Source organism: Amphiura filiformis, chromosome 12, assembly GCF_039555335.1.
Source record: "Amphiura filiformis chromosome 12, Afil_fr2py, whole genome shotgun sequence".
NCBI classification, from domain to species: Eukaryota; Metazoa; Echinodermata; class Ophiuroidea; order Amphilepidida; family Amphiuridae; genus Amphiura; species Amphiura filiformis.
Genome location: NC_092639.1, coordinates 1744733 through 1766040, shown reverse-complemented (window position 1 = coordinate 1766040; position 21308 = coordinate 1744733). Strand labels below are relative to the sequence as shown.

Below are 21308 nucleotides of genomic sequence, written 5' to 3'. Positions count from 1 at the left end.
TGTTATACGGACCTGATGAATAATCAATTATAGGCCCAACCTGTCCACCATAATGTTATAGGGGACCGATGAATGAGAATCAATCAGTTATGGTCTCTATCCGACTTCTAAACCCTCCCCTTCCTGAATCATACCTACGGACTATCATATGGGATGATTGTTTTAATGAACATGTTGTGTGTTTGTGTATTTATGTGTATGGGGGTGGGTGTGTGTATGTGGGGGTAGTGTGTTTGCATAGGGGGTGTATGTGTATGTGGATATATGAGCATGTAGTTGCATGTATGTGTGTGTATATAAGGTGTTTGTAAACATCGGCAAATGAGGAAGGAGGACATACATCTTGGTAACAATGGATGCATAGAAACCGTGGATGTCCATGGTTCCTAGACAACGCTTCTAGATGTAAAACGCCCACGAGGGCCGGTCTAAGTAGGCACTGTGCACTCTTATTGACGACTACCAGACCGATTGATAATGACCAGTCTCAACCAGTATACATATGCATGATTGTGGCGCTAGATGGCGGCATTCATAATATTGCCATGATGTCACAATTACCTTTTTTGGGAAAAATGGGATGAGGTTGTAACATAATTCATTTCATAAAATAAGTAAATATCTTTAATTGAGTGCAGTTCTAAAGATGATCCGATAAAATATAATGGACTTATGATCAATTTAAGTTATGGCTTATTCCAGAAATTTCTGATATCTTCCAAAATTCTTTTAAAAATCAAACATTTGTCCATGGTTGGATAGCAAAAACTCTTATTGTGTTTTTCAAATCCATGTTTTGCCGGTGCTTACACATAGGTATGTACATGTAGGCATATGGAGGTGTATGCATGTTGGTGAGTTTAAGTATGTGTGAGCACCCCTATGTGAATATGTGTAGGTGGGTGTGTGCATGTATATTACATACGTGTATGCGCGCATATAGAACTGTACACAGATGAGGGCGATGAGGTAACCATGTGTCTTTTTCTCTTCAATTTTTGTATAAATTTTCGAAAAAGCACCTTAATTTTGAAGCATTTTGTAAACATGGGTGTTAGTGTTGGCTAAATGTAATGAAAATATCCGGCAATGCATTAGCATGAAACGACACCACTCTATAAGAGTTAAGAATAAGAGTAAGGTATTAGGGTAAGAGATAGGGGTTAGGGTTATGATTAGCAGTGTGTTCAAGAGATGTTAATGTTGAGATATAAGTGTTAGGCCTACGGTTAAGATACTATTTCTTATCTTGTTCCAGTGCGGTTACAAGTTCATTTATTCCATCACCAAGACAGAGATTAGTAATACTTGAAGATATCACATCGCTAGTGCATGGTAGAAAAGGAGTAGAATTTTATTATATAGCATTAGTCAATAAGTTTTTGTGCTAAGATGAACAAGATTACCATTTCACATCTAATAAATGCCGTTATAAGTATACCAACAAAAACCAATAACAACAGATTAGTAGTAATAGCACTCATTGTTTGTAAAACAACCCATGCTTCCATTTTATATATTATTACTGACTTGAACAAAACTTGCTGTCATATCCAAAACATTTGTCCTATCACCCCCATATTTTTGTATTTTATTTGAGCCAACTCTCTGTTTTCAAGATAGAAGTATCAAAATGGTACACAGGGGATTACAAAATGGGGCTATTCGAGTTGAAATCCATAAACCCCCTATGGAAGACATGACCTTAATCTCCCACAGAGGGGTGTAAATTTTAAATGGAGTCACCCATTTAGGTAACACCATTTGAAATTTACACTCCCTGTGTGGAAGATTAAGGTTTTATCTTTCATAGGGGGTGTATGGATTTCAACTGGAATAGCCTGATGGGTACTCTCAGTCAAGTGTTGAAAAGGTTAAGGTTATGTTAGGGTCAGGGTTAGGTTAAGGTTAAGATAAAAGGTCATAAGTAGGATTAGGGCCAGGGTTAAGATTAGTGTTACAGTTAAGTTTAGGTTAAGGTTCAGATTAGGGTGACAGTTAGGATTAGGGCCAGGGTTAAGATTAGCGTTAGGGTTCAGTTCAGGTTAAGGTTCAGATTAGGGTGACAATTAGGATTAGGGCCAGGGTTAAGATTAGGGTTAGGGTTCAGTTCAGGTTAAGGTTCAGATTAGGGTGATAGTTAGGATTAGGGTCAGAGTTAAGATTAGGGTTAGATTAGAGTACAGATTAGGGTTAGGGTTAATATTACAGTTAATGTAAGGGTTCAGGTTCGGGTTAATAAGGAAGTTATGACTAAGATTATGGAAAGGTTTAGAGTTGGATTTAAGATGTTGGGCTAAGTTAGAGAAGATGTTGAAGTATAAGCTTAAGGTTAGGGTTAGGGTTACAGTCATGGTAAGAATTAATTTAAGGTAATAATTGGGGTCAGGGATATTAAAAGGTAAGTAACTGTTGACAACAAAGTGTCAAGGGGGGCCAGAAAGGCTCAAGTAATTGACTGAAGATTGGAGTAGATGGGTCTCCCCATCAGTCCGAAACACAGTCAGTCCGAACCACTGCTAGTCCAAATTTTTAGAGTTAGGGTTAGGTTTAGGGTTAGGGATAGGGTTAGGTTTAGGGTTAGGGATAGGGTTAGGTTTAGGTTTAGGTTAGGGTTAGCGTTTGGTAAGCTTAAAATTTGGACTAACGGTAGTTTGGACTGACGGCGTTTCGGACCGACGGGGTGTACCCGGAGTATATTTGGTATACTTCTGTTGTACAGCAAGAGTTATTGTTAAAGGTTTTGCCCAGATTTCAAAATTAATTTTGAATGAAAAATACTAGCTTCATTTTATCTTTGAAACTTGCCTATGTGTTATCGATAGTCTGTATTGTCAGTTTAAGTAATATTTCCAAAAGTCTGGAAATAATATCAATTTTGAGAACAATACAGATCATATATTTTGTTAGCCCCTAACCTATAATACATTCATTTATTTTGTGAGTTTGAAATTTAATTCCATTATTTGATTTAAACTTCCCTAAATACATTCATTCAGTTTGCAGGGTGCACTATTAATGTTTTTGTGGTGTGGATTTATGGGTTTAAAAAATGTGTTGATCTTGAATGTGCACATAGGAATTGGCTGGCTTATATGGTTTACAATGCTCAATGCACAGCGGTTGAGAGCAGGCATAGTGCATATCATAAGTGTACACTTTGAATTAGCTGCTGCATGATGGGTAATACAATCACGGTCAATGATGTGTGCATTCTGCGTACATGGTGCACAATTTGCATATGATTTGCATATGATGAATATGGATGAGTAGTAACGTGCCAAGCATCCCGCCACCCATGATATTTAACAAAACATAACAGTGTCGTGTGATAGTGCTCAAATGCATGGATATGTGTACATATTTTGTTGTTATGAAGATAGGAAAATAAAAGCCGGGTTATTGATCCATTTTGCACAAGTGCATTATGGGAGTCCCTCAAAAAATATCTACGCATTTTTTTAAACGGTCGGCACAAGTCAGCAGAGTTATTTATCTATTATAAAACATTTGGTAGTAAAAACGAGTTTCAACAGTCCTGCCAGTTGACAAAATAACTGGTTTGCATTGCAACTTGCAAATCAAAAACAGCATAAGAAATGCTCCAATGCACATAACCTTCGGACATTCACACACTTTCATTCAATCATTCTATCAATCAATCAAATCAATCAATCAGGCTGGCATCACATCGTCAAGCAAGCTAAAGCACGTCAAGACGATCAAAAATTCATTGTTTTCTCTCCTACTTCCAGCTCCAAGGTCAAACACAAAGCTGGAATATGCATCTACTGTACATTCAGTGCAATGTTCTTTCTTTGAAGTCACTTTTTCTTTACATCGACCGCTCACTAGTGCATAGCCCCGGTTACTGGCTACGGTGTATTGAAACCTTAACAGACACATTTCTAGATTTGAGTGTGTTAAGTATGCCAGTTCTCAGTTAAGCTTATATAGGTCTCCAAGTAAATTGTATACTGCATTCTAACCTTCTTCACTTGAAAATTCCATAAATTATTCTATTTATTTTTCAATTTATCTGTAATTCCTGCTTGCTATGTCCTACAGACAAACCTGCTTTAACAAATTCACCATGCCAAACTCCCCAAATTCATGCACGCTTGAAAAAGTGACTTCATATTTTTAGTGGGTGAAATTTCAAAGTGTGAAAGGCAACTAGAAGAAAATGCAGATAGGGTGGTGTCAAATGGGGGGATGCTAAAATGTGAGAATTTTGTGGAGGATTTTTGTTAAAAAACAATTTTACACAAAAACAAAACATAGCATGGAACCAATGCTTTAGTCACATAAATGACATTGAAATGTGCAGGGTATAGCATGCATATGTGTACATGAAGTGTATCAAATGCAACACGCACTGCATTATTCATGGGCTAGGGTCTGTGCCCTTTGCAAAAACCATGCGGGTATCCGTGCCTTGTGCAAGATGTTAGAAGTGTCATTTGGTGTTATATAAGAAGTGTATAAATATAGTGGTATTGTGGGGGGTACAGGAGGGGTGTAGTTTTTGCCTTTGAGCAGGTTTAACAAACATACTAAATCAGGAATCAAACCATCAACTATGAGATATTTCTTTGGCGGCAGATTCTTTATTTATGGCCACCAAACCTCAACGATCTAAAGAATAAGTTGCCATCAAAGTCACATCTACATGGTCTGTCAATTTGCTCCCTGGAAAGTACATGTACTCTACTGCTCAATATAACTTCAGAATTAATATGATTGTTAAATTTGTTTAGTTTATGGATTATTGTGTTACTTTTTGAATTCTGTTAAAATTATTTAAAAAATGACTAGCTGTTGTGACAAAAATAATACAGGAAAGTGTTTTAAATAATGACATGGTGCTCATAATATACATGATCCCTCACCCTAACTAACCTTTGAACCCTTGTAAATTTCCATCCTTAAATTAATAAGCATTGGATGCAATATGAGGAGCCCATTCTAGATATTCTAACAATATTTGGCATTTGTCTAAATCAACTTCTCAAAACTCAAAGGCACAAAAGTAACACTAAAATTGCATTCTCTCCCAACTTTTGTATCATGTCAAAGATCACAAATAAACTACACTTTATTTGAAGAAAGCTTAAAAGAGGCAAACTTGTAGTGAGCCGATGAAAGTTTTCACTAGCCAGACAGCAGGTGAGTGGTTAGTAGTAGTATTCAGTAGTGTGTTAGTAGCATTGTCTGGATACAAGCAGTCACTCCTGTAGTCATTTACCCCTCATGAGAACTACCTGCCGATTGGCCAAAAAGAAGTTTTCATTGTCAATTGGACCAATCAGTAACATTGTTAGAATAATTTCACCATACAAAACAATTGGGGTGAATTATTTGCAAAGCTCCATTCTGATTGGTGATTAGAGTGAAGATATCACGTAATTGGCCAATCAGAGGCAATGTTAGATCGGCAGGTAGTGCTCAGGGGTTAAGTTATCCAAAATTGTTCACATTTCTGAATTGGTATTAAATACTGACAAGCTTATCTCTTCTTAAAGGTAAACCATGCACTTTCAAATTATAGCATTAAAACATTTTAATAAGACAGAATAGGTTTAAAGTTGAAAAATTTTAATTTGCAAAATCACACAAAATTAGTAACTTTTTTTATAATGAATAAATGAAAGCTATATTTGACAGAATGACTGTGCATTTTGTATCCAGGCATATACTGATATATAAAGCAAATAAATAAGTGGTGAAGCGTTGATCTGCATGGCTGCGCCTTGCCAAGTGTCATAAATTAATAAGGCTCTTGCTCACAAAAGTGTGTTAATTCAGCATTAATTAGCTTGATCTTGAGAAAATAAATCATAACTAACAAAAATAGAATCCCATGGTCATTTATGGTACCTATAAGGTCCACTGGTCAATGACCATTAACATATATGTGTGGACTATGGGTAGGTATAAGCAGATATATAGATATATATATATATATATCTTGATTTTTAGTTAGTATCGGAGTTAGTAGTATTAGCTATTTAAAATACTTTGAAAAAAGGGGTGAGTCTTTAACAACAAGTGAATATTGAGTTCTATAGTATGCATTGAATAGATGAAGATTGTTTGCAATTTTTTAACTTTCTTTTTTGGTTAAAATTATTACTCCCAAATGTTCACAATTGAAAATGTTGTCAAAACAAGTTGCATCGAGAGCAAACAGGTATTTTGCTGGTCATTTTTCAATGTGTCAGTCAGTGTATGTGCGTGGGTCATTTCAGTTAAACATGGACAAGAGCGTGTTCTCCCACATACATCCAATTGGTCCATCTTATCTTGCTGGTCAGTTTTCAATGTTTATCTTCTTTTATGTGTCAGTCAGTCAGTCTATATGTGTGGGTCATTCCAGTTAAACATGGACAAGAGCATGTTCTCCCACATACAACCAAATTGTCCATTTTATCTTTTCACATTCAATAGTACAGAAATGCATACCAGAAGAGCATTTGGCAGTTACATAAAGGTCTGCAGTTGTTGCGCGTGGAAAGGGGCAATGCATGTCTGTCTGTCAGTCTTGATGTCTGTCTGCCTAACTGACTGTCTGTCATGCTGTCAGTCGGGGTGTCATGCTGTCTGTACATCTATGTGGGTGTGTGTGTGCAGAATTGTTAGCCTGGGCATGTGTTTCAAAATTATTATATCTTCAGAAAATTTAAGTACCATGACTTTCCCATGACATTTCAATGACCAAATTACAAAATTCCATGACAGCTTTTTCTTTGTTTCTGGTCTATCATAACTTCAGTATTAATATTCAAAGTTAATGATCTGTCGATTTTATTATTGACAAGATACATTTTGTTAAGACTTTGGGAATTCTTATATTTTCTTTCCATCATATCTCCGTGCCTGGAAATTGACCTGATGGAAATTTCCATGGAAATTTCCGTTGATTTTCCACATTTTCCATGACCAGGGAACTCTGTGGTATGTATACCTTTCACTCTAAATCTCTCAAATGCATGCAACTATAGAACCCAATACCTCTTGTCGCTACAGCTATATAATCCCCTTTCATTATGCTCTAATAGAATTGAACCAGAGAACACACAGAACTTGGATCATTCATTACTTTCTATACATATTCTGATGCAATGTAACATTTGGTTGGTAACAGTTGGTTTTTGGTAACAGTTGGATTTTCGAATGGTACAAACAGTAACATAGTATCTAGTTTTTGGTAATAACATGGACATTTCACTAGTTTTGGTTATAAACAACGAATGAGACGATATCAGACCATGACACACCTTGACACATAAAGGAGTGTGTTATATAGAAATTTGTTACACACATTTCTGAAAAGTGATATGGTCCTTCATGCTATACTAAATCACTCTAGGGCAGGGAATTAATCAACCAGTATTCTCTGATTACAGTCTATATAGATGGAGAACTAAAAAAAATCACACAATTCTTGTCAACTAAGACCGGTATTCATAGCATGAACTTCCATGGTGGAACATTTAGGCCTACATCATGAAATAAGCTAAGACTCACAATAGTCTGAGAGCTTTATCAAACACTAGTAATTTGGTAAGCAAATGTTCTCAAAACAGATATTTCTATTCCTATCAGGAATCTTGTTCACTCTGGTTTGGTGAGTGGTAGTGTTTCTAGATGTTATCGGCAAACATTGTGACGGGTTTTGATGACGTCACATGGGTTGCTTGCCGATTGATGATCTGAACGTAGATCCGATCAAGTCTGTATGCCCCCTCGTCCTTGTTCATTACTAGTAATTTACTTGAATCAGTCAGTGATGTTGCCTTTACAGGAGGACTCCGGCATGTTCTACCGACAAGATTCATATCATCATCTATGATTTATTTAAAGGAATTCTACCAATGGAAGTTGACACTATAAACAGGTGCAATTGTTCTGCTCCGTATATAACTTGTTCCATAAAACTAATTCAAATTGTTCACATCATTTTGGTTTCTTTGATTTTGATCCGCAAATTTTGCTCATGAACAAATTCCAGTTATTTTGCCGACTGAATAGTCGTTGTACGGAGCTCCTTACATCTACCTCAAGTACCTCACATGTGCCCCGTCGGATGAAGTACATCTCGCGGCCTTGGTCTCCTTCGTAGACGATCACGTCACCGGGGGTGAAGATATACGTATGCGTATGAAGGGCCAGCATCTTTAGGAACGCTATGTCACAATCCTTGAACAGGGGAACCTGGGAAACATGCATGGGGTAAAAACAAAATTCCTGGTTCCAAAATAACATGGTTATGGTAAGATATCATGAGTTTACTCAATTTAGTTTCAATAATAACACATTTGAAGCACCAGCAAACTTGCGGATGTGCACTTTATACTCCAAGCTTGAGGTTCAGCATGGTACTGAATTAGATCTAAGGATTAAAGAGTTCCAGTGTAAAAATCATTATAATGATACGCATGAGATATGGATACACAGGTATATCCCAAAGAAGACTATTAACCTAAAGCCATGATTTCTCTGTGGTACGGAAAAACGGAAAAATTCACGGAATTTGGGGTCTGCTCACGGAAATTTGAAAAGCCAAAAAATAGTGACAACTGTGTAAAATGTCTAACTTTTGCAAAATAAAACAAAAATTCTGGCCATACTACAGTAAAAGGTAAGACAAAATACACCTTTAAAACACCTTTCAAACAATGTTTTAACTTTTCAGCGCTTTATTGTGGAAAATGGAAAATCACGGAAATCATCCAATTTGTAAGATGGACTTTAAATTTAATAAAACACTGAGAAATCACAGCTTTAACCTATTGTGCCATGCATTACGATATCATATGACCTTATATTTAATTTTTCGGAAGTGAACTCAACTCAATCAACTGTGAAAACAAGCAGAAAACGTAACTACTTCATTAAATTTGTAGATGATATTCAAAGATGGTTCATTAATGAACCTAATAAATGATCTATTTCATTTAGTCATTTCATAACTGCCTATAGTCTATTCAGTATAAGATGACACATGACCCTGTTCTTTTTTTACTTAAATATTGATAATTTTATTTCAGGAAAGGATGTGTTCAAGTTGTGCCACTAAAGCTAACATACATTTTCAAAAAGTTTTATATACAATTTGACCTTTGTCTCCCCTGGGGACCCTTGTACTTTTCCAAAGGTCATGTGCCATCTTATAGTGAATGGAGTACAGTGATCTGACCTTTCCCAGTGTCTCCTGTGCATCTTCAAAAGCTATTTCCTGCTGCAAACAGATAGGGGTGTCATGCATCAGTCTCTGCCCGCCTGGTATCTGTTCACCTCTACATGGAATGAGATATAAGAAAGTGATGAGAAGAGATGGGTAAGAGGTTTTACAAGTAATATACGGCCCTTCACAAATAAAACTGATTTTATGTCAGCCTGGAAAATCAAGCTTCTACATCAACAATCAAACATTGGGCTATTCTATTTAAAATCCACACTACCGCTGCGGAAGATTTAGCTAAAATCATTCACAGAGGGAGTATAAGTTTTGAATAGAATAGACAATTGGGCTACTTCCATTTGAAATACTCACTCCAGGAAGATATAGGTAAAGCCATAATACAGGGGGAGTATGGGTTTCAAAATGATTAACCCTGACCAATTACAATTAGCATTCTGTCGGTCCGTGCCACTTCACTTCCGGTTGATGATGCGACTCAAATTTGTGTGAAAACAAGTCCTTGGTTCGATTTTTTTCTTGATGAATTCTGTCATTGGTGTTGTGTATATTTCGATCGCAAATAGTCAGTGGAATCAAACAAGTTTCTAAGTTTTCAGAGTGGAAGTTACTTACTTGATTTATCGTTTTATATAATGACCGACAATTAAAGTCCATGGTCGAGTGTTTTTTTTCCCCGAAATTGACGATGTTGCCACTCCAGTCTGGAGTGACTAGTCTCCTTCACAGCCGGTTTATGTCGTTCATTACAAACCGTGAGCCACGTGAAGCTTGGGCCCAAGACTAGAGATAGCCCGGATGTTGGACCGACAGAATAAAACATACTCAACCTGTGGCGGATATTTCCAACATGTTCCACAGGGGTAGTCTGGATTTTAAATAGAATAGCCCATTATTACAAAAGCAAGGTCTGTCAGTGATAAGCCCGGGGCACTCAACTGAAATTTTGGTAGGGGTGTGCGGAGCGCCAAACTTTGGGAACTAAGAACTGATTTGGAGCAAAATAGGGGCTTGATGAACTGGAATTTCAACATTTTTGATGAGTTTTGTGAACTAAAATTGGGACAAATTGTAGGCTTTGGAGCTCAAAAATTTCAAAAATTTGAGCTAAAGAGCTACAATTGTCAGAGTGTGAGGCTCAAAGAACTGGAGCATGATCCAAATGTGGGTCTTTAGGAACTGCTGGAGAGCCTGAAAAAGGGACCCTTGACCGCCGCACATACCCATACCACCTTTACATGCGAGTACCCCCTCCGGGGTGATAAAACCATGCAAGCTGAGATAGTTGACTACATGTTGCTACCCAGATTATGATCCTTGCAGAAAGAAGAATCTTGGACAGCTTATCCAGTTACCCCGATAGCAATTGCTCTATTCCGTGAGGGAGTGACTGGATTTTTGACCAAGATTATGCTCACTGCATGACCCTTATTACCTGTGTCTGCGGAAGACCAAGCTGAGATAGTTGATGACACGTTGCTGGATGTTGGTACCCAGATTATGATCCTTCATGAAGCCTTGTACGGCAAACAACTTTTCTTGGAAGCCAACTCTAAATAAATTTGGACAAATAAAAAAAGAAATGTTGGTCAAGAGGAGAAGTCTGCAGCAGAGTGACATTGGTCTATTCCAGTTAAAATCCACACTCCCCTGTGGAAGATTTTGGAAATATCTTCCACAGGGGAGTATGATTTTCTGATGGAATGAACACATTAAGCAGCTTCATTTGAATTTCATACACCCTCTGAGAAAGATTCAACCTGAATCTTTCACTGAGGGAGGGTGAGTTTCAAATGGAGCTGCTAATGTGTTAATTCCATTCAAAATTCATACTCCCCCTGTGGAAGATATTTCCAAAATCTTCCACAGGGGTAGTGTGGATTTTAACTGGAATTGCCCATTGGTAGTTGTTAAGATGATCAGTAGTTGCCCTGTCTGTTAGTTTGTCACTTTGTTTGTTTAGCCGATCATTCATTATGGAAATGGGATGTTCCATTTGAAAACAACACCCCCACTGTGGAAGATTTTGGAATTCAAACCAAATTGAACAGTGTAATTAATTCTATATCCAGCCATTTTCATCCATACAAAGTGTACGATTTTGGAATTATTTGGAATTTGTTAAATTTTATGCCAAATTGTGCCAAATTCAACTGGATTTGACAAATTTCCACAATTTTCAGCTGGAATTTCACACAAAACTAGTCAACATTTCCAGTTGGACTGAACATAAGGTACAACTGAAATTAAGATAACAGTGAAATCTTCCACAGGGGGTGCATCTTGGTCTGGGGCGGACATTTTAAAAATGAATTTAGAAGAGCAGCAACGACATCATTTGCATTACATTCCAGATGTTAAATCTACATTATATGCAAAATTTGAGGAAATTCGCACGAGTCCGTTTTATTTTAGGGCCATTTGTCTATAACTAGTCTTTACATGTAGCCCTATGGAGAGAGTGCTCGTTGAGGGCACTATAACCCCCATTTTAGGAACAAAAATGTGATTTAAAAAAACCGGACTTGTGCGAATTTTCTAAAATTTTCAGAGTATGTAGTATGAACATGTAGACATATAATCAAGTAGTTGCGCTACCTGCTCTCCTCCGCAAAAATAAAAAGTCCTATACCTCAATGATAATGAAACCTAGGTGGGTGTGTGAATTTTAAATGGAATATCCCGATACACCATTTCTAATAGCATAGCCTCTAGATATGTGAATCACTTGGGACTCACTATGAAACAGCATTATAATTTCAGACTCTAGAGGGCGCCATACAACCCCCAGAGGGCAGTAGATTATAACACAATACCTTGGTGCATCAGCATTGGCTAAAGTTGCAGCGATGGATGACAGACAGTACCCATACAGCAGAAGACCAATCAGCATGAATGCCAGAGCGATGGTTCGTCCCACAGTAGAATGAGCGCTGATGTCGCCATAACCTGTACTGGTCATTGTCGCGGCGGCCCAGTACAACGAGATCACATACTCCTCGAAAGCAGAAGTGTTCCTGTTGCTCTGGCTTTCCATGGTCAGAGTTGTGGACTCACCATTCCTGCAAAGGGCCAATATATAAGTCACATAAACACATTAGTTGCAATCTGTTAGCCGGCAACAAAATAATGAGAAAAAATGAAAAAAAAACCCAACTTTTTGTCTCTCAAATTATCAAAGATGAGTTCTCTACAACAGTTCTTAGCACAGTCCATTCATATTGGGTTATGCCAGTTGAAATCCATACACCCTCTGTAGAAGACATGACCTTAATCTCCCACACAGGGGGTTTAGATTTCAAATGGAGTCACCCATTCAAAGTAACCCAATTTGAAATTCACACTACCTGTGTTAAAGATTAATGCCATGTCTTTAATAGGGTATACATGTATGGATTTCAACTGGAATGACCCCTTTGTAGTCTGTTCAAATATGGAAAGGGGTCCTTATTGCCAAATTAAATTGCATAATAAAAATCATGGACATCATATTGCTCATCAAGCAAACATGTATCGTGTGATATAACAATCAGGGGGCATTGGACAGTAAGTGCAAGTGGGCTATTCCATTTAAAATCGACATTCCTCCTGTGGAAGATTTTGGAAACATCTTCCACAGGGGGAGTACTAATTTCAAATGGAATAAGCACATTAGCAGCTCCATTTGAAACTCACCTTCCCTCCATGGAAGATTCAGGTTGAATCTTTCTCAGAGGGTGTATGAAATTCAAATGGAGCAGTAGTATATTCATTACATTTAAAATTCATACTCCCCCTGTGGAAGATATTTCCAAAATATTCCACAGGGGGAATGTGGATTTTAAATGGGATAGCCTAGTGGAACTGTGATGAGACATGTCAGTCTGCATTTTTTGACCTCAATGACTCCTCGAAATATTTTGAAATACATTTCAAATTAGTATATTGTATTAAACATGAAAATTAATTCTTGATTCATATAAAAATGGACATTTTTTACCAATCTTGAAATAAATTTCTTTGATGTTACACAAGGACTATGTCATAAATATATGTTTACTTTCTAATTTGTAAAATTATGTAAAATTTTGTTGAACACTGCAGAAAAATAAGCTTCCATGAAGAAAAGTAAGTCAAGTATGATTTTGGACAATTTATGAACAAATACTTACTGATGCAAGAAATTGCTGGGCAAGTTTCTAAACTTCAAAGATTGATGATGATAATTTTTGGATTTGTCAGAAATTCAGAAAAAAGAAGTAACAAATATTTTCTTACTTGTGACTAGCCAGTGCAAAGTTTTAAAAGCTTCAAAATAATGTCGATAGATTTTTATCAACAGAATAATTTGCAAATCACTAATTCACATCTATTCAGAAGCAAATCCTCTGTATATGGCATGACACGGAAGATGAGTGTCAGGTTTTTATGATGGAAGCACTTATTTTTCTGCGCAACATACAATTATGCATCCAAATTTGACTCCTAATTGATTCAGATATGTATAACACTCTGAAAACACTAAAACAATAACCTAATCTACTAGAACTAGAAACATTACTTTAACAATATCTAGAAATACATCTTCATACATCTATCATGTCAAATCTCATGAATATTCATCTGCTAATTTAACAGTGCGGTGTGCAAATGGAGTGCTCTGGTCATACCATGATGAAACTGAAGTTCCTCAGACTTGCAAGTCCAAAGAACATTGTTTGAATACTGTAATGCAATGAAGTTTTAAGTGCAGATGAAAATATGTATTGATGCAACTGTATGGGGATAAAAGTGGAACCTTATACTCTACCAATGGTTGGCTATCTTATATTACTCTACATTTACCTTAAAATTAAGTTTTTAAAATGATAAACGATCAATTCACATACCAAAATATTGCATAGTACGAAATTAGAACTTATATATTATACTGAACCTTCCATAGATGCATAATTTCATGATGATTACAACTAGAGCAGAATGCCCTAACTATCTTAATGTGGGAATCAACTGCAAACGACAAGTTTCAATTTTATTTTTAATTCACAAATGTCAGAATTGTACATTTTCATGATCATATTTGGAATCATTATGAAAAATGCATCAAAATGAGTACAAACAAGCCTAGCATTGGTTCAGTGGTTCTTTAGATAGCGCTTGATATTTCTAGAAAATACCTCAAAACTTGGGATTTTTTTATGTTGAAACTATGGCTAGCACGCAGAGCATTAAGTTTTCATATTCTGTGTTCTATCTTACAATGAGGCATACTATAAAAACCAGGTGGTGGCCGCATTGCATTCTCTAAATTCAGTAAATTTTCATCGTAAACCGTGTAATTGAATGGGATTATTTTGAAATTTTAAAACGCTTGAAATATCACAAACAAATGGGCCTATGTTAATAAGTAATATAAATACAAGCTAAAACCGCTGGGGTTCGATAATGAAACCCACAAACTAACCAAGTATATTGAAAATGCCATACGGCCGGGCGGTTTCACAAGTTGCCGGCTCGATCATGTCATCCACCACCTGATAAAAACCACCCATGTCCAAATAATGTCTTGTATTGCTCCAGCAGTTTGTTTAGCTGAGAAGCCCCATAGGATATAGTATTATACTTCCAGGGTACGCTACCACATTTTAATATGTTTTCGTTCACACAAAATAACTAAACTTATCTTGGGAGTTACATTTTACTCCGGTAATGAGAAGCATATTAGCTTTCTCCCAATACCAAAATGTCCCATGTTGATGTGGAAAAATAAGGGAGGAGGCTATCAGTCTGGTGGTACATCTTTAAAACATAAAATTCAGAAAAAATCTATCAACTTTATCTTACTATAATAAACTAGACTACCCATGTTTTTGTGCTATTGGTAGAATTAGAATATTAGATTACATTTGGCAAAAAGCTATAAAATGCATATATCATTCACATTTTTGAAATACAATCACGAGTTATTGTTGACATATGAGATGTGTCTTAACAGTAATGGTCTTTTCTATTTAAAATCCACACTACCCCTGTGGAAGATTTTTTAAATATGTTCCACAGAGGGAGCATGAATTTCAAATGGAATGAACACATTAGGCAGCTCCATTTCAATTTCATACACCCTTTGACAAAGATTCAACTTGAATCTTCCACAGAGGGAGGATGAGTTTCAAATGGAGCTGCATTTTGTGCTAAATCTATTTGAAATTCATACTCCCTCTGTGGAAGATATTTCCAAAATCTTCTACAGGGGTAGTGTGGATTTTAAATGGAATAGCCCATTGATACTGACTGTGAAATCTTGATCTAATGGCTTGTTACTACTCATGCAATATTTTGTCAAATCTACAATATTCATCTTTACTTTATCTTCATTACTTTTGATAAAGGCTAAAAGCATGATGAGAAATGTTATTAAAGCTCAGGTACATATTTGACAAACAGTTTAACTATCCATTTCTTTAGCTCTTTTCTCAGTTTGATACCAAAAAATAACTTAATAAACCGGAACAGATGGTACTTCCATGTTGAAGTGTACGGGGACACCCAAATTCATCGCCCCAAAATGACAATGGGGTAGTATAGGGTTTACGAAAATCCAAAAATTGCCCTAACAGAGCAACATATGGGGTAGGGTTTTGAAGTTTGGGAACTACCCCCCATCAAAACAAAATTCAAGTACCCCCTTTCCCCCTCCCACCAATGCTATAATCATAGTTAATGGCAGCTAATGGCATATACTATTATATGAAGAGCTTTGTTTCAAAACCCCTTATATCCACTTGCCCATTTTTGAGAACACATCAAAAAATCATTAAAAAAATCACTGATATATGGGGCTTTACAATAAAAGCAGTTTTGGTGGGATGCTTGGGTAAGATGAGCATCCTGCCAAAAACTGCTTTTGTTGAAAAACACCTTATATCAGTGATTATTTTGATGATTTTTTGATGGGTTCTCAAAATTTGGCAAGTGGATGTAAGGGGTTTTGAAACAAAGCTCTTCATATATGGATTATCTGAGCCAGTGTTGGAAATATAAAACAACCATGAAGCCAAACGCCTGCAAAAATTGACAATGGCTCGTAAATTTTCGGACCCTGCCCGAGTAGAATTGGTTTATATCAAACACTACCTACAAATTAAATAACTATCTAAGATATGCTTATTCTTTAAGTTTTGCTACGTAAAAATGATGAGGGTCCTAGATTTTCACATCTAAGGGCCAAAATGATCTTTAATCAGAATATGTTTGAACAGAGGCAGTGTTGGCAAGAGCCTTGCCTCGGAATATGATTGAAAACACTTGTTCATCGGTCATAAAGGCTGATTTACAAATTCTTACTTTTAGTATATTTTTCATTGTGTTTGCAACCATCATTTTGTAATGTCATTCATGCATTGTAGGTCACACTTTCTTGGAATTAAATTAATGACACATTTTTTCCCGTAATGGTAAAATCTCAAAAATTCCATTTTATTTGGTTAAGTCACAAAAAAATTTAAATCCCCATTTTTGATGACTATTATACTTTCAGTAATTATATCCAGACCTGAAACTAACCTTTAGTGAAAAACACTGAAATGCTCAAAAAAAGCTGCAAAAACAGCGTAAAATTTGGGTAAAATGGTTCAAATTGGGCAGAAAAGAAAAGAAAATGCAAAATCCGCTAAAAAGAGGAAAAGTTTCAGGTCTGAATATCTTTCATTTCGTCCCTTTAATCACTATGTTTGTGTTTACATTTACTTCTGAAACTAATCAATGAACAAAGAAAAACAAATATTTGTCAAGAAGTAGACAGTAATAATAGTAACATAGTTGTAGCGGTATTTTGATGTGTACAAAAAAGGAAACAAAAACCTATTTGTGGATGTGTTGTGCTTGTCAACAATCTAGGCAATTTTTGCATCATAGTATGAATGATTGGTGATAGTTATAGATATTGAAAGAAAAGTGAAAAAAAAACCCTGAAAATGCTTAAAGAAAGCTGAAAACAGAGTAAAATTGGAAGTACATGTAAATTGGCTTAAATTAGGCTGAAAATGTGTAAATTTGAGCTAAAAAAGCTGAAATCTGCTAAAAAGCTGAAAAGGTTTCAGGTCTGATTCATAGACAATATTTTATCTTTGAGATACAATCTGTCAGTCTGTGTGCGTGTTTGTTGGTGTGTGTATGTTGTAAGCACCTCCAAAGGAGGGCATTTATATGAAATTATAATCATAACCGTGGCCACTCATTTAACCAAGGATATCCTCAGTTCACCGCTATGAGGTGCCTAAAAATGCTACTTTTAGAGTTGAACTCGATGTGGGGAGGGTAGATTTCATGTGTGTAAAGTGTATATCCTCAGTATGGTGATTGACTTTATGATTGCATGTCCACTGTTGGGATAATCATGTCCACTGTTGGATAATCATGTCCACTGTTGGATAATGCACTATGAGATCAAATGAGATGTCCTCATTTTACAGCGCTTACAAGTAGGGGTGTCTTTGAGTGTGGGTGGCTGTCTATTTTTCAGTTTGTTTCTTTTAGGACTCGCATATGTTTCTGCATATTTGCATGTACATTTGAGGCGTTTGTATTCCTATACATAATGCATGTATGTTTGTATATCTTGCAGCGGTGTTTGTATATGCTTGCTTAGCGGTGTTTGTATGTGCATAGCAGTAATGTTTGTATATGTGCAGCAGATGTGTTTGTATATGCGCAGCAGAGGTGTTTGTATATGTGCAGCAGAGGTGTTTATATATGCACAGCAGAGGTGTTTGTATATGTGCAGCAGAGGTGTTTGTATATGCGCAGCAGAGGTGTTTGTATATACGCAGCAGAGGTGTTTGTATATGCGCAGATGTGTTTGTATATGCGCAGCAGAGGTGTTTGTATATGTGCAGCAGATGTGTTTGTATATGCGCAGCAGAGGTGTTTGTATATGCGCAGCAGAGGTGTTTGTATATGTGCAGCAGAGGTTTGTATATGCAGCAGAGGTGTTTGTATATCTTGCAGCAGAGGTGTGTGTATATATGCAGCAGAGGTGTTTGTATATGCACAGCAGAGGTGTTTGTATGTGTGCAGTAGAGGTGTTTGTATATGCGCAGCAAAGGTGTTTGTATGCGCACTGCAAAGGTGTTTGTATATGCGCAGCAGTGAGAAGAATGAAGACAGAACAAATGTGCTCATTGATGTGTGACTTCTATACATTAGCCTATTCCACTTGAAATCCATACACCCCCTATGGAAGACATGACCTTAATCTCCCACACAGGGGGCATAGATTTCAAATGGAGTCACCCATTCAGGTAACCCCATTTGAAATTCACACTCCCTGTGTGTAAGATTAAGGTCATGTCTTCCATAGGGGGTGTATGGATTTCAAGTGGAATAGTCCACTAGACTTGTGCAGCACAAAACCATTTCACATCTCAGACCTTCTTATGTGGCTAATTTAATAACAAAACCAATGGGCAAAATTTAAAATTAAAAATTAAAAATACTTGCCCAAAAACCACAAGAAGGAATTTGTTTAACCGGTGAACAAATGGATACGATTCCAAAACACTTTTGTTCAAGCCACTTGACAATCTACTAAAATGGACCACAACATCAAATCGTAGACAGAGTAGGACACTGTTGTATGTCTATGTATGTGTGTATGTGTACGCGCGTATGTGTGTGGAAAGAATCGACATGCAGGTTAACAAAACTCACATTTGAATTGACCGACAGATCACCGTGGAAACGAGTGCTTTATTCTGGAAGTCTATATTGTTACAGAGTATGTGAGTGCATTTGCCATGTAGTGTGCAGTACGTACGTAGTGTGCATGTTTTGGGTGGCAGCTTGTTTTCACAATGATAGCTCATTTATCCAGCAGGCTATTTCCCAGAAGGCTGACATCACTTCACATGACTTTGTATATTGTTTGATGTGTTATATGTCAGCCCTATGGTAAATGATTCCTGAAGCATAAATGAAGCTATTCAGTCTTTACACTTTCAAAAACTAGATCAAAGCAGCTTTAAAGCCGGGCTTAAAGTATCCGCCATTCTATAATAATATTGTGCAAAAACAAGTTAATAGGGTGTAAACTTGTGAAAGCAAGCTGCTTTGGGGCGAGTAAAAGGAAACCGAAATGCCTAAATTTAGTTGTCCAGAGAACATCAAGTTACCCAAAATGCAATGCAATATGAAATACAAATGTCTGCATAGTTTTCCCATAATGCATTTTCAACAGAGTAAACTCGACTCATTGTTTTCAATTTTTTCCTTCAATTTATGAAAACTAACATTTTACTCACCCTCCATAGACATATCCCACAATGCAATCTGGTAGGAATTATGTGACATTGCATTCAAAAGTTGAACTTCTTATAATTGTCACATAATGCAAAATGCATTATGGGATATTGTCAAATAGGTGTTTCACTGTGTGACTGCATGACAACAGATTCCATCCACAAGTAGCATATTACATATAAGCTCATTTCTGAACAATTTTATTTCTACTTTGTTGTCAAAAAGAAAAACTGTGCTCACCAAGTTCCACATACAGGTGCTTGCACTCTTCACTCGTTTTGAATTCAAATGAGTTTAAAATGATATGCTACTATGTCACGTGTATGTGACGATGACGACATTTTTACCTACCCTGCAGTTTTAAGTATATGATTCATGTAGTTGGTATGTCTAGAAGGGTTTGATGACAAATATGGTATAATGTATGTTAATTTATGTAAATATATTCAACAAACTTAGACTACGATATCTCAGTAGAGATTGTGATGCATAGTTAGCCTACATTACTGTTATATTAATTATTTGAACACAAACAAAAAACTGATTTTAAGCTTACAAAAATACTAAAATTAAACAAAATGGTATGAATTGTCCTAAAATTATGTTAATTGTACATGAATTACCATAAAAGTTAATCACTATTGAGTTCAAAGTTCATTTCAAATTTACAATAATCTTATATCAGGTTTGTACATCACAAGTCACATGAACAAAGTTGACCAATCATCTGCTATGTTTCAGTTCTACCATGACAACAAGTAATCACATGTACAAAGTGCACCAATCATTAATCAGAACTATCAGACACACATGAATAGAAAACTTGGTTCACCAATATTTCAAATGTTTAGGACAATTTTTCAGTGCTGTTAAACACATTAGCAAACTTTGGATTACCCATATAACTTTTCTGAAATCAGAATTTCTTAGTTGCAAGTTTAACAAATTCAAATATCAACCAACTGAACTTGAGCAAACAAACAACAACAAAAAAGACACCTTTAAAGTATAACCTAAAGAGAGATTTTAAAACAATGACAAAGTCTTTCAGTCAATGAACTGTGTAGATTTTTACAAATTTGACAAATTCTCATCACATTAATCATTGAAGGTGACAGAAGTGACCAAAGTCTGTCATTATACATGATGGTACTTTGGGGCTTAACAGGGTGTTGGCTAATTGGACTATACCATTTAAAATCCACACTACCCCTAGCTGTGGAAGATTTTGGAAATATCTTCCACAGGGGGAGTATGAATTTCAAATAGAATGAACACATTAGCAGCTCCATTTGAAACTCACCCTCCCTCTGTTGAAGATTCAGGTTGAATCTTTCGCAGAGGGTGTATGAAATTCAAGCTGCTTTAATGTGTTCATTCCATTAGATATTCATACTCCCCCTGTGGAAGATATTTCCAAAATCTTTCACAGGGGTAGTGTGGATTTTAAATGGAATAGCCCATTCTCAGGGGCGGATTTAGCGGGGGTGCATCCGGCACGCGCCCCCTCTATTTTTTGTAGAGCGGCGCCTGACTTTATGTATTTTTGCAGAGCGGTGCCTGACTTTGTGTGGGCGCCCCCTCTATTGAAAATTCTTGGATCCGCCCCTGATTCTGTTAAATGCACTTCCTTTGCAACAATCAATTTGGAGTCAAATCTTGACAAAATCATATCTTTATAACTGTTGAGCAAATGCTTTATAGAGATGACAAAATGCCTCAAAAGGTACTATATAATCTGCCAGTCAAGCTTTCTCATTCTTTCTGTATTCAATTAAGCTACACCAGGCTATGGAAGGCATGCCTTTAATCTCCTACACAGGGGTGA

General features: G+C 36.5%; 1 protein-coding gene across 1 annotated transcript in view; it reads right to left on the bottom strand.

Annotated features, from left to right (window-relative positions):
• LOC140165632 (uncharacterized) overlaps window positions 1-21308 on the bottom strand; it is a 361058-nt gene that overhangs the window by 58524 nt on the left and 281226 nt on the right. The window contains 4 exon segments of the mRNA XM_072188920.1: window positions 8071-8217; window positions 9203-9302; window positions 10641-10757; window positions 12022-12267. Coding sequence (XP_072045021.1) covers window positions 8071-8217; window positions 9203-9302; window positions 10641-10757; window positions 12022-12267 — 610 coding nt within the window.